This window comes from Fusarium poae, chromosome 4 (genome assembly GCF_019609905.1).
Source record: "Fusarium poae strain DAOMC 252244 chromosome 4, whole genome shotgun sequence".
In the NCBI taxonomy this organism is placed as follows: Eukaryota; Fungi; Ascomycota; class Sordariomycetes; order Hypocreales; family Nectriaceae; genus Fusarium; species Fusarium poae.
Genome location: NC_058402.1, coordinates 7,851,872 through 7,865,264, shown reverse-complemented (window position 1 = coordinate 7,865,264; position 13,393 = coordinate 7,851,872). Strand labels below are relative to the sequence as shown.

The window sequence follows — 13,393 nt, the reverse complement described above, 5'->3', positions numbered from 1 at the left end:
ACATAATGCCTTGGTTTGTAAAAAAGAAGTTATTAAAAAGATAATCGGCAAAATTATCGAGGTTGGCTTGTATTTCATCCCTACAGGTCGGGTCTTCAAGGTGGATATCTTCATCTGCAGTTATTGCATCCTCATATATTGGCAATCTTGTAAACGGAAAAAATGCAGGCAGTAGTGCATCTTTATTCGTCAAATATTCGTATATCAAGCTGACTAATTTGATGCGTTCGTATTTTGCCGGGTCTGATATCTATCTTCGCTTTGAAAGTGGTTGATGATTTGATGAAACTACCTAGTGAGAGCGGTGAATGGTAAGATAAGATAAGAAAGTGGCAGAATACTTGGGCCGCCTACGGGCAGGGGTCAGCAAAGATCCAGTCGCAATTGATCCGTAGAGCATGATCATGTTCAGTTGCCTTTGCCTCACCCCGATATCAAGCGTCATATTAATTTTAAGTCTAATTATTCGACTACTCTTCGCAGCGCGTGATCTTTAAAGTTACAGAAAGCACAGTAGGGAACACATTGTCAATTGGTTTGAGACTCTGATCATTCATGATCGATCATTAAAGTCCTCCCGATTCATTGTATCCATGATATACCCTCCCATCAACAGCTAGGATCCAACAAAACCTGACATTAATGGTAAGAAGAATATCTCTAGGTACTTAAATTCGCCACAAGGGAATCTCGGAATAACATCGTCTTTGGTTTGGGGTAGCTGTCGTGTTTGACTGTCCTGTTGTATTGATTACAGGGTAAGTCCATCTTAACAAGGATCCCTGGTTAGCGCTCATCAGCTATCAGTAACCACTGCACCAGCTCCTTCAGCAGTATCCCTACCCCGCAAACTGCACCCCTAAAATGTTAGCGTCTCGGAAGCAATCTTATCAACTGCCATTCCCCATCGGAACTTCCATCGGAATTCACCCAGTCTTCTTCTCTATCATCACTTTCTTCATCCTTCTCAATCACATACAGACTCACCTTATGATGCCACGCCCAATTGTTCCAGCTCATCAAAGACAAAGAGCAGCAGAAGCATGTAATTTATGCCGCGAAACAAAAAAGCGCTGTAGTGGCTCAGCACCTTGTACTCAATGCGTGAGGCGAGGACTGGAGTCGCAGTGCTTTATCACGTATGCGCCAAGAGGATCAAGAACAAGAGCAAGGGCAGAGAGAGCTGCTGCTGCTGCTGCTGCTGCCAATTCAACCGCCAGCACGGGCCGAACTAGCTCAGTATCAAACCAGAGCGTGCAACAGAATTTGGAAACGGAGGAGAACTACAGACCGCTTTCACCGTCTCATTCACAGCAAGATGACGACAAGGATAGTCAGGCTGATGCGTCATCAGCTACGAATCCACCACGGATGCTGTTGAACTCGCGTGGCGAGAGAGGTAATATTTTCACATCAATACAACACCGATAGTTACTCATCAGATACCAGTTTACGTCGGAGGCGCTGCCTCGATATCGTTCTTACAAATTGTTCGCAATCTCGTATCTCAACAAATCGGACCCTCGGCATTTTCTCATAATGAAAAGAGCGATACTATGCTTGAGATTGAATCACCAACCGCCACAACACACGATAATGAAGTCCCAAGGTTAAGTCAAAGCCAAAAGAATGGATTCTCAAACATTTTTGACGCGGTGGTATGTCAGCGAAAAGATCTTCATCCTCCATACTAACACCTTCAGACCGAAGGATTAATCCACATCTTTGACGAAGAAATAATGGGATTTCAACTCGCATTCCTACCCGAAGACAACCCTCATCGAATTACACCTCAAAGACAAGCCACTTTGGATTTAGTAATGGCAATCGGCGCGCAATGCGAATCCCTTGAGAGCTCCCGAACAATAGGCCAAGCCTACTTCCGCAGAGCCCGTAGCCAAGCCTTTGTAGGCTTTCTTGAAGATCCGGACCTTGAAATGGTGCGCATATTCATCCTCATGGCATTTTATATGCTGGGCGAGTGTCGAAGAAACGCAGCATTTATGTATCTCGGTATAGCTGCAAAAGCGGCTCTAGCTCTGGGGTTGCATAGTCGGGAATCCTATGGAGAGAAGCCAGACGAGAAAGATCTAGCAAAGTAAGTCAATACGAAACTAGATATCGAAGTATTGCTGACGAATCAGACTACGTGTTTGGTTGAGCGTATGCATCCTTGATAAACTTGTCAACTCACTTCTCGGCCGCCCATCCGCTTCAGCCCAGATCCGATCGGATAGCAAACTTGACGACCTTGTACAACCAGACGACCTGATAACAGAACGTTTAATGGCGGCAAATAAAATATCCTCCATAATAAACGATGTGACTGACACGCTATACGATCAGAAAAAAGTCACAACCCCGATAGTGGAAAAATTCCTACAGGACATCGAGAGTTGGAAACGATCTCTCCCTGACTCAGTGGATCTACCAAGAGGAATATCATATCCACTACGAGGAGAATCACTACGGGATGGGGCTATTGGTAGGGTGCATGTATCGTGCTTGTACTATCTAGCCGTCATGTTGGTTACAAGGCCGTTCCTCGTATCGACTTTAATAGCAAAGCCGCTTGCCAAGGGAGCACATTCACAATTAGCGGCAGCTTGTCTTGATGCCGCCATGTATCTGTCACAAACATGTGTCGAGACCCTAGACGCTGGGGAATTGATGGGAAACATGTGTATTATGAAGTAAGTTAGTCCTCTTGTAGTGATGTACTGTCACTGACCTGTTCAGGGCTCTTGTCTTTGCCTCGGGACTAATACTGGGCCTCCAAATCTTCGCAAAACACCCTGCTGAAGCAGACATAATGGACGCATTCCAGAGCGCAAAACGAGTCTTGGGACACTTGTCAACTCAAAGTCCACAAGCAGCGCATTACCTCGACATTCTGACAACCCTTTCGGGAGCGATTGACAAACGTCGGTCATCGGAATCATCCACGGGCAGAAGTCGCTACGTATCAAAACTATGCAGTTTGTATTCACAGGCTTCACGGGCAGAACCTGTTGTGGCTGAAGCATTTCCGTTTGTGTATGCTCACAGCGTAGCCGAAGATATAGTGGTTGATGATGCGATGCAGGACTGGGTGTTTCGAGAGTCAGAGGGTGGTGAAGAGGGTGGTGACTTTAGTTTGGATTGGGAGAGTTTGAACGTTTCTTTGTGGGATACGTATCCATTCCTCTCATGATAATATGACCATCTATGTATAACAATTTTATTAAACTTCACTATCTTATTGTTACTGAATCATCGTAGTATTCACTGTTGTGTTCTACATTCAATTCGTTCTATCAGTCCCTCACTGTAATCCCTACAGTAAGCGGCTATAGTGCTGTAAGCCACTGATACAGTGGGTGCATTACCCGACGCTAGCGGATAACATAACATTCCACATCCGCATATCGAGTCCACATCCGTTATCTGACAACTTTACTTCCGAACTTCCGTCACTCAACAGCCACAAGCGGTTGATGATGTCGATAGTGGTTGCAAGGCGGATATGCACTGGATAGCCAGTGATTATACTTTGATAACGGTTCAATCATGAAAAGCTAAATAGTCATGGTTGCTCAGCTCGAGATATCAATTCATAACTTCAATCAACTCATTAATACAAACTATCTACATATCAAGACTTAATCCTCAGTCTTCAAGTTTATTCCACTTATACACAATTCATCATGATCAAGGACACACCCACAATGCCCAACTGGAAGCGCCTCTCAGTAGCCGTCGTTGGAGGTGGTATTGGCGGCATGTCCGTCGCCATCGCTCTCCGCCGCGCCGGCCACTCAGTCACAATTTATGAACGCTCCGACTTTGCAGGTGAAGTCGGTGCCTCCGTATCCTGCGCTGCCAACGGAACGCGCTGGCTTCACGAGTGGGACGTCGACGTCGCAAAGGGTGACCCCGTCGTTCTCAAGAAGCTTATCAACCGCGACTGGAAGACTGGTGAACCCGTCAGCGTCTATGATTTGGACGATTACGAGAAGCGTTGGGGTTTTGTATACAACATGTTTCATCGTCAGTACATGCACGCTATGCTCAAGGATACTGCTATGAGCGAGGAAGGAGAGGGCGAACCTGTCAAGCTATTGGTCAAGCACAAGTGCTCATCTATCGATATTCCCCACGGTACTATTACCTTTGAGAATGGAGTTACTGCCAAGCATGACTTGATTGTTGGTGCTGATGGTATTGGCTCTGTCGTTCGTGGAATCATTGGCATTCACCCTGAGAAGAAGCCTTCTGATCAGAGCTGTCTTCACTGCAACGTCACCACCGAAGAGGCTGTCAAGGCTGGTCTCGTCGACTACTCCCAAAACAGCGCTCTCGAGTACTGGGGCGGCCAAGAAGGCAAGTGGGACAAGATCGTCCTGTCTCCTTGCAACGGCGGCAAGCTTCTCTCATACTACTGCTTCTTCCCCCGCGAGCAGGGCGATTATACCACACAAGCATGGGGTTCAGACAGTCTCCCTGTCGAGGATCTCCTACAGCCCTACCCTCAACTCGATAGCCAAGTTCTCGGCCATCTCGCCATCGGAAAGGAGATTCAGCCTTGGAGACTTTGGGTTCACCAGCCGTATCCTTATATTCACAAGGGCAATGTCTGTCTCTTGGGCGATGCAGGTCATCCCATGATGCCTCATCAGTCGCAAGGTGCATGCATGGCTATTGAAGATGCCGCAGCTCTTGGAATCTTGTTTAGCAAGCGATACTTTAATGGCGACATTGCCCAATCTCTGTCGGTCTACGAAAAGGTCCGTCTGCCACGTGCTACACGTGTTCAAGCTGCTGCCGCCAAGGCTGCATACAACATCAATGAGAGAATTGGATTCTCAGTGAACAAGGATGTTTCAACATACAAGGTTGAGAATGAGAAGGAGGTCTTGACTATTGAGGAGATGAATACGTAAGTTTCTGCCGTCCTACTATGAGAGAAAACCTGTACTAACATTTGTAGATATGATATGTATAAGGATATTGAGGAGAAGTTGGCCAAGGAGAAGGGTGATAAGTACGATGGGTTTATCAACGGTTTGCCTGTGGGATTAGTTCTGCCTAATGGTGTTACTATTGGGGCATAAAATAGTTTACATGGTTTAATTTGGCGTAATATCCGTTTCTTACTTTCAATACAAGAATGTTCGCAGTTGAATACTGAATATCTAATCCGTCCTGGTCCTGATTTATAGTGTTGTGTTTTGTCTAATCGTCCCAGTATCCACCGTCTCTCATTTCGTGTTCCGTATGAACTATATGCCTGTTGACTGTAACTTAAATCAGTATAGATGTCTCATGGACATTTCCACCATCATAAAGTATCATGTACTCACTACTACACAAGAGTCTTCATGAAATAGTTTGTGTAGAGGGAACATGAACACAAATTGAGGAACTACTAACTACGCGATTTACAGACATCCAGTTCACTAATACAAGACATCCGGTCTATAATTAACTTAATAGGCTTCATTCAAACTGATAGGTTATTCAATATCTAATTATGTTCTACTTCTTATAAGCGGCCGCAGCACCGGTGTCCTGTAGAAATTAGCATTGTCTCATCAAAATGTCTATATCTGTCAACTCACCAGATAAACCTGATAAAACTTGAGCCGATACTTTCCGTCGTTGGCCTTTTCCAATTCCATCAACCCCGCCCACTCAATCTCTGCCGAAGCGCCATTCTTCAGCTGCAAAGCCACTGTACCATTCAGCATGACCTGGTCTGAGCCTGAGCCGAAAGGAAACACTTTATCGAGGATGTGTTTGCGCGATGACACAGCATCCCACATTCCTTCTCTAAGAGTCGTGATTTCTCACAAGCATGAGTATTTGGAGGATGTACCAGAAAGACAGGAATTACCTGCGTGGCCTGAAGCTTTCTTCGATGCGACTACGAATGTCGCATCTGGCGTAAACATGTCGACATACTTTCCGGTCTCGCCGGGAGTGTCGGAAACACTATAGAAAGACTGAATGAATTGGATGATGTGCGGTTGAACCGACTCATCCGAGGGAGTTTGAATTGAGTATTGCTGTTCCATATTGACGATATCTGAATATGTTGTTTGATGCGAATTCTTCTGGGTTGAGATCAACTATGTTCTCAGCTCTGTATCCACATCTAACCCTGCTTCCGACATCCGATGGCTTCGGATCGATAGTCGGGGGTTGGGAGTTCCGAGACACTACGGTACTTTCCTATTCATTGTATCCACTGACACTACATACAGTGCTGTAATGCCGATCATACCCCAGATTAAGAGACCGGCCCGCGGGGATCTTGTCAAGGTTTCAGGGCGTTGGTGCTTTATCCGCCATGTAACTTTGCGGGGGTGCATTACCCGTGGATAACTAAGTATTATTGTGATCAGACTGACTTGTGATGTATCAATGCATGATTAATGAGAATATATACCATCTTCCTCCTCTGCAAAATTAACATTCATCATCTGAACATCCAACACCAAAACATAACACTTATACTCCAACGATAACAAAATGTACGGAAAAGTAGCCTTCGAAGAAGCCTTCAACCTCCCTCGATTCGAGGAGAAGATTCGATGGTGGGCAGGTCTCTTTGCTGTCGACCCCGACAAGCACACCAAGGAGATGGTCGATATCACGAACCAACGCATCAAGTACATGGATGAGCATGGTGTTGGTTACACACTTCTCTCATACACTGCTCCCGGTGTTCAAGATATCTGGGACCCCAAGGAGGCTCAGGCTCTAGCAGTCGAGGTCAACGATTATGTCGCAGAGGCTATCAAGCCTCACCCCGATCGATTCGGTGCCATGGCGTAAGTTTACCCACTCACCGGTTTTAAGTGTACTCACTAACTGAAGCAGTACTCTGTCTATGCACGACCCTCAAGAGGCGGCTGATGAGCTACGAAGAGTCGTTAAAAAGTACGGTTTCAAGGGTGTTCTCGTCAACGATACCCAAAGAGCTGGTGAGGACGGCGATGATATGATCTTCTACGACGGTCCAGAGTGGGATGTTTTCTGGTCAACAGTTACAGAACTCGACGTCCCATTCTATCTCCACCCCCGAAACCCAACAGGCTCTATCCATGAGAAGCTCTGGGCAAAGCGAAGCTGGCTCATTGGACCTCCTTTAAGTTTCGCTCAGGGCGTAAGTCTTCACGCCCTGGGAATGGTCACAAATGGTGTGTTCGACAGACACCCCAAGCTACAAGTTATCCTTGGTCACTTGGGAGAGCACATCCCCTTTGATATGTGGCGAATCAACCATTGGTTTGAGGATGTCAAGAAGCCACTCGGTCTGTCATGCAAATTGACAATTCGGGAGTACTTTGCTCGCAACCTGTGGATCACTACCAGTGGAAACTTTTCCACATCAACACTTCAGTTTTGTATGGGAGAGGTTGGAGCTGATAGAATCTTGTTCTCGATTGATTATCCTTTTGAGTCTTTTAAGGATGCTTGTACATGGTACGATGCCTTGGCGATTAATGATATTGATAAGAGAAAGATTGGAAAGGATAATGCAAAGAAGTTGTTTAAGCTTCCTCAGTATTACCAGAGCGAGGAATAGGTACAATAACTTTCATAGATGATAAAAATGATTGAGTTCTTTCACTTTTATTGGTTAACGGACAAGGAACACTGGTAGTGCAATTGTTACTTTTTGGTATGAATGGAATGTCTAATCGCTTCGTGTGTTCTAAGAAACCAAATCCAACTCCGTCATGTATCAATGATAGCCAAACCTCTATCCGTCCAATTTACGATCTCTCATCTCTGGTCTCCATCATATCATTCGGCAACAGTGCCGTGGTAATAACACAGCCCAACATAACACCACCAGCCAAGTACAGCACGCTGTTGATATCGCCTTGTCCATTTTCCCCACTAGTTCGACCATATAAATGCTGAGCGATCAACGGACTCACGATACCAAACAACCTTCCCCAGAATCCTGCAAGACCGCAAGCGGTACCGCGAATAGGCGCAGGGAAGGCTTCAGGTGTCCATCCATACAATACAGCGTTAAACATTGATTGGAAGAAATACTCCATGGTGAAGAGTCCTTCATTCTTGGCTCGTGTGTCAACTGTTGAGAACAGGATGATGGAGATACCCATTAGAGCAGAGGACAAAACCATTGTCCATTTTCGGCCGATGGCAGGGACGCGATACAAGGTTGCACCGAGAAGAACTCCAACAATACCTGGAGCGTAGGTATAAATGTAGGCGGCGTATGTTGACTTGAGACTGACGGATACAGCACCGTTCTTGAGAGCGAGAATGCTGGGAAGATAGAAGCCTGAAGAGTTAGTGGATTGTCTTGTGATGAATAGATCAACTTACCAGCAACTGTGAAACCCCAGTAATCCATGATATACGTCAACCACACCAGAATAGTCAATCGGGTCATCTTGGCTGAAGAAAACAACATCTTGTAGCGGTACAATTCCAACTTGGCCTTCTTGGACCACTTCAAGTTGAGCTGTTTCTTGCCAGCTCCAAGAGCAGGAGTTGCACTATCACCACTTCCAAGAGAACTCTCATCACTCTGAAGTGACTCAAACATCTCAACAGTAAGACCACACTCCTTCTTGTTAATCTCAGCCATGTGCTGCAGGGTGTTGATAGCCTCTTCGTCGCGGCCACGGTAGACGAGATACTTTGGCGTCTCACGAAAGTTAAAGACAAAGAAGCGAAGGATGAAGATGAGGAGGGTAATTCCACCAATGGTGAATAGAAGGTATCTCCATCCCATGTTATCACCCTTTGAACAACACCTTTGGCCGGCTGATGCATTGTTGCATGATATGAGAGAGTCTGGTTCGGAGAAGTTGGGTGAGCAGGCATAGACGGGAATGAAGCCAAAGGCGATGGCACTGCAGATGACAACTCCGATGGGTTGAAACACGGACAGACAAGCCAGTAGGAATCGTTTGTTCTATAATTGTTAGCAAAGAATTGTGACCGAGATAATGACATACCTGGGGAATAAACTCAAGAGTGATGGTCGTGTCAATAGGAATATTTCCACCAACACCAAACCCGACAAAGGCAGTCAAGACCAAAAAGGTGTTGTAATTATTCGACGCACCGAGACAGAGTCCAAAGATGGAAGAGAACAAGCATGTCAAGTTGAATGCCCAACGACGACCTGAGAGTGTCAGCAATGGTTCACGAATAAGAAATAGCAATCTTCAGGTAGAGGACCGTCATGTTTTCGTACCAATAATATCCGCCAAAAACCCCCAAACAAAAGCACCAGCTGTGAGTCCAGCATTGAAACTTGTAGAGATATTTCCAGACTCATTAACTCCGAAGCCCATCTCTTGTTGTAGAGGACCTAACACAAGACCAAAAGCCTGCGCCCAGAGGAGATCCAAGAGATATCCGAAGCCGCAAAGGGACCAGATGTACCATTGGTACTTGCCCATACCCTGACGATCGATCTCGCGGTTGATGAGGACGCATTTCTTCTCGTAGAGGGTAAGACCTTCGAGGCCATGAAGGAAGTTACTGCGGCGACCAAAGGGGCCTGCATTCTCAAGCTCTTCGTTCGGCACGATATCGTCTTGGAATTTAGTTGATCCCGACATTTTGTGAGGAAGAAGATGATTGTGTAACGGTAGCAATGGAATGTTGAGACACGGGGGGGGACCAGTCTAACTAGGGTCCTAATTAAACCCCGATCTACAATCTTTTATCTCACTTGGATACACACTCTAATCGAATCATTCAAGAGACAACGAAAATGGTTGATGTCATGGGTTACTGGTTCGGGGTGGACGAGACATGGTTTGGTAGGGGTGTGATTGGTTCGGAGCATGTTGCACGAGACATCCATGTCAGCAAAGAAATGCACCTTTATCTTTCTGGTTTGTTTGTCGCGTTAGGCCGGATGTAGAGATGGACGGGAGGGTTGGGGTTTGGTTGTTTTCGGGCTAGTCCGAGATGAAGGCGTCACGGAGTTGGAACAAGAGATCTCTAAGGATCAATAGTTATCATGTTGCTGACCTTGACCAAAGCGTCCAAGGCTTTTCAGACTCTCTTCTCGGACGTGGCAGCACCGAATAATTGCAGACAAAATATAGAAATATCTCCGAGGATTCTGAAGGATAGATCCGCCGGCATCTCCACCTATCGGAGGCTGAAAAAATACACGGTAATTGCCACGACTAAATTAAATATGGACAACCCGAAACTAGATCCAAAATGGACCAAAGATCTACCAAACAGTCACGTCATTGACTCTTTTTGACCAATATCGTTATTGGTTTCCCAAAATCTGTATTCGTTGCATTGCCAGAAATCTTCATGACATTGTCAAGTCGCCATCGGATAAAATGTCTGAACGAAACTATATCCGCTGGGATGCTGATGGCGTTGAAAGGATTCCACCCAACGAACAAGAGGATATCCAAGAGACAGTCAAGAAAATCAATGAAATCCAGAGACGCTTCTATGAAAAGAATGGGCATTGCTTTGGAGGGACCCATGCTCGAACCCAAGGAATTGTCAAGGGCAAACTCCATGTGTCCGATGATCTACCTTCCCACTTGAAGCAGACAGAACTCTTTTCACAAGCTGGAGAGTTTCCTATCATTTGTCGATACAGCTCTGAACCAAGTGATCCTAAGCTTGACGTGAGTCTCCCAATGATGCAGGTTTTATCTGGCTGACATTCCCAGGACCGTATTCCTCAACCACGCGGTCTAGCAATGAAAGTCTTCAACGTCAAAGGCGACATGTTTGAAGCAGGCAAAGACTTTCCAACCCAAGACATTGAGTTCAACAGTACTCCAGCACTTGATCTCGCAGATGCAAAAACTACAAAAGAGATTATTGATCTTCGTCTGAAGTATGGATACAACACCAAGAAACAAGACGAGAAGATCGAGCAAAGAGAAGACAAAGAACTTCAACAAGCCCGAAACCAAGTACCTAACCAACATTTGGAGTCCATCACGTTCTACTCACAGACTGCATATCGTTTTGGGGACTATGTTGTCAAGTATAATCTTGTCCCAAGCAGCGCAGCCCAGAAGAGCCGAAGAGAGGAAACTGTTGATAAACAACCTGACGGTGTCTTGCATGAATGGTTACAGGATTTCTATCGGAACAATGAAGCGGAGTATCTCTTCCAAGTACAGCTTTTGGAGAATCTCGAAGAACAGCCTGTCGAATACGGTGGTACGGAGTGGGACTCTGACAAGTATCCATGGCAGACGGTGGGAAAGCTCGTTTTTCCAAAGCAAGAGAGCTGGAATGAGGAGAGAAACAGGTTCTGGGTTGATCACCTACGGGTTGATCCATGGCACGGGCTTGTTAGCTTTCAGCCATTGGGAAGTCCAAACAGACTGCGACGCATTCGTAAGTTAGAACCAGTCCAAAAAGGAGTCAAGGCTGACAATGATAGTGTATCCTGCAAGTAGTTCGTTTCGAAGAGAGTTAAACAATAAGGAGGAGATTAATGTAAAGAACATACACGAGATTCCAGGGTATTAGTACTGTTGACTTTATCTATTACTGGAATTAATATACTGTTGAAGTTTGTCAGTTGTCTGGTGAACCTATCGATTTTGGTTTCAAAGAAAGTTAGATGGCTTTGTTTTACTATGGTTGTAAGCAGTCATCTTATGGAGTGGGGGAAGTATAGAATCGACTGTTCATGGGGTAGAAGACAGAGATGATAGGATGGCCGTTAGGAGGCGAGTCTCATGATAATTGTTTCTTGATAAGATTGAATTTATTTGTCTTATCAACTGGGCAGCAACGAATGAGTCAATATAGAAATGCTGATGTCGGCTTACACAGAATTGGTACCACTCATCCAAATGGAACGCCCATATCGGCCATGCGTCGCTCAGCCCAAGTACCCAGTTCTTCAAAGAAGTCTTCCGGATCATCGCCTCGCCAATCCTTGAGCTTGAACCAGAGGTAACGTGCGTCCTTTCCGACTTTGATGACGCGTTCGAAATCAGGCGCGTGCTGATAAAGAGTCTTGAAAGCGTTGGTATCCTCGTATATATGGGGAAGGGGTGATAAAAACGTACCTCTATATAGTTTTTGGCATGATTTGTAAAGTCGTTTAGATCTTCAGGTGCGGCCTCTTCCCAAACTCGTTTGATGGCGGGCTTAGCATTATCGTCTGCGATAAGATCGACAGCAAGTGCCATCTCGGGATCTGCTAGTAGAGCAGGCCAGATACAGCCCGTCTCCCAGTCGTAGATCGACGTGATGTGGACATGGTTCATGTCGGCCTCGGCCGTGATGGACATGTTGTGGATACCAAAGTCCCCATGTTCTAGGACCATGCGATACAGATATTGGTCATCTTCTTCCGACGGTAGCATGTGTGGAAGGAAGCGAAGAAGGGATTGCTTAGCCTTCATAGCCTCTTCACCGACGGTGTTGTTATCGTCTTCCCACCCAATCATGTCGCCTTCATTTTTGATCGTTGCTTCTAACTTGGAGCGGAAAACGGCCAGCCAGAACTCTCTCGTGAGTTCGACCTGGACGGGCAACTTGGCGGGCATGAAAGGAAAAATGCGAGGAAGAGTATAGGTGGAGACAAAGTCTTTGGGTGGGTCATATTTGAACAGAGAGGCTCGAATACGTGCAGCTTCGGATACAAGGTCATTCTAGATGGGACAAAGGAAGCATTAGTGACGTGATATCGGAAGGGGCGAAAGTAGCTGCTGACTCTGCCTCCTGGGGATAGCTCCCACCACACATTGCTTTTTCCTGGGTGTTTGTCAAAGACCATGAGTTGCCGACCCTGGACACTTATTTCCACGTCATAATCCGTCCCAACATTGTGCTTAATAGGGGGCCGCGAGAAATGAAGTGCTGAAACAGGAATCTCTGTATGCCCCGTGAGCAGAGTATAGACGGCACTCTCGAAGTCGAGCTCGCGGATCATGGAATCTAAAGGGAAGCCCTTATAATTGAGCATATTAACGTCGCTGCGACCGAGGCGAACGAGAATCTCACGTTGATCCGAAAGCGTCATGTGAAGACCCTATAGTTGTATTAGTCTGGGCCACGAAAAGGACATGCCGGGAAGTAATTTGCCATGTTGTTAGATCCTTTGGATACGTAGGGTATATCAACCACTTGAGCAAAAGTGTGAGCCTCAATTTCCTGTAAGAGTTTGTTCACATTCCAGGTGTCTTTGAATGGGCTACTCCCCGCGCGGATGAGGTTCAGCAGGTTGAAGCCATCAAAGTCCTCCCCACCCGATGTCTTTTGTTGGGTGATTTTCGAGGCGTAAGTCCCGAAGTATACATATAAAATCAACTCATAAAAAAACACAGTTTTTGAACCTAGATGCTGATATAGGTCCTGTCTAAAGCCCACCCGATGTCTTTGGCCAGGAGTCGCGGACATA

At 45.9% G+C, this 13,393-nt stretch overlaps 7 protein-coding genes across 7 annotated transcripts; 4 read left to right on the top strand and 3 right to left on the bottom strand.

Moving 5' to 3' along the window:
- Positions 1 to 1,371: 1,371 nt before the first annotated feature.
- Positions 1,372 to 3,193, top strand: FPOAC1_012659 (uncharacterized protein; the record flags this gene model as incomplete). Its single annotated transcript, XM_044857009.1, has 5 exons — positions 1,372 to 1,399; positions 1,450 to 1,658; positions 1,704 to 2,098; positions 2,145 to 2,693; positions 2,740 to 3,193. The coding sequence occupies 5 exons, from the start codon at positions 1,372 to 1,374 to the stop codon at positions 3,191 to 3,193; spliced, it is 1,635 nt and encodes a 544-aa protein (XP_044704322.1).
- A 493-nt stretch (positions 3,194 to 3,686) lies between these two features.
- FPOAC1_012658 (uncharacterized protein) lies at positions 3,687 to 5,093 on the top strand (the record flags this gene model as incomplete). The annotated part of the gene is made up of 2 exons (XM_044857008.1): positions 3,687 to 4,918; positions 4,970 to 5,093. The coding sequence occupies 2 exons, from the start codon at positions 3,687 to 3,689 to the stop codon at positions 5,091 to 5,093; spliced, it is 1,356 nt and encodes a 451-aa protein (XP_044704321.1).
- A 424-nt stretch (positions 5,094 to 5,517) lies between these two features.
- FPOAC1_012657 (uncharacterized protein) lies at positions 5,518 to 6,056 on the bottom strand (the record flags this gene model as incomplete). The annotated part of the gene is made up of 3 exons (XM_044857007.1): positions 5,518 to 5,550; positions 5,601 to 5,827; positions 5,876 to 6,056. 3 exons carry the CDS (start codon positions 6,054 to 6,056, stop codon positions 5,518 to 5,520), a joined length of 441 nt encoding a protein of 146 aa, XP_044704320.1.
- Positions 6,057 to 6,513: 457 nt separating this feature from the next.
- On the top strand, positions 6,514 to 7,573 carry FPOAC1_012656 (uncharacterized protein; the record flags this gene model as incomplete). The annotated part of the gene is made up of 2 exons (XM_044857006.1): positions 6,514 to 6,815; positions 6,862 to 7,573. The coding sequence occupies 2 exons, from the start codon at positions 6,514 to 6,516 to the stop codon at positions 7,571 to 7,573; spliced, it is 1,014 nt and encodes a 337-aa protein (XP_044704319.1).
- Positions 7,574 to 7,763: 190 nt separating this feature from the next.
- On the bottom strand, positions 7,764 to 9,599 carry FPOAC1_012655 (uncharacterized protein; the record flags this gene model as incomplete). Its single annotated transcript, XM_044857005.1, has 4 exons — positions 7,764 to 8,305; positions 8,350 to 8,944; positions 8,988 to 9,157; positions 9,230 to 9,599. 4 exons carry the CDS (start codon positions 9,597 to 9,599, stop codon positions 7,764 to 7,766), a joined length of 1,677 nt encoding a protein of 558 aa, XP_044704318.1.
- A 747-nt stretch (positions 9,600 to 10,346) lies between these two features.
- Positions 10,347 to 11,455, top strand: FPOAC1_012654 (uncharacterized protein; the record flags this gene model as incomplete). Its single annotated transcript, XM_044857004.1, has 3 exons — positions 10,347 to 10,646; positions 10,692 to 11,373; positions 11,448 to 11,455. The coding sequence occupies 3 exons, from the start codon at positions 10,347 to 10,349 to the stop codon at positions 11,453 to 11,455; spliced, it is 990 nt and encodes a 329-aa protein (XP_044704317.1).
- A 374-nt stretch (positions 11,456 to 11,829) lies between these two features.
- FPOAC1_012653 (uncharacterized protein) lies at positions 11,830 to 13,015 on the bottom strand (the record flags this gene model as incomplete). Its single annotated transcript, XM_044857003.1, has 3 exons — positions 11,830 to 12,003; positions 12,057 to 12,644; positions 12,707 to 13,015. The coding sequence occupies 3 exons, from the start codon at positions 13,013 to 13,015 to the stop codon at positions 11,830 to 11,832; spliced, it is 1,071 nt and encodes a 356-aa protein (XP_044704316.1).
- Positions 13,016 to 13,393: the final 378 nt, after the last annotated feature.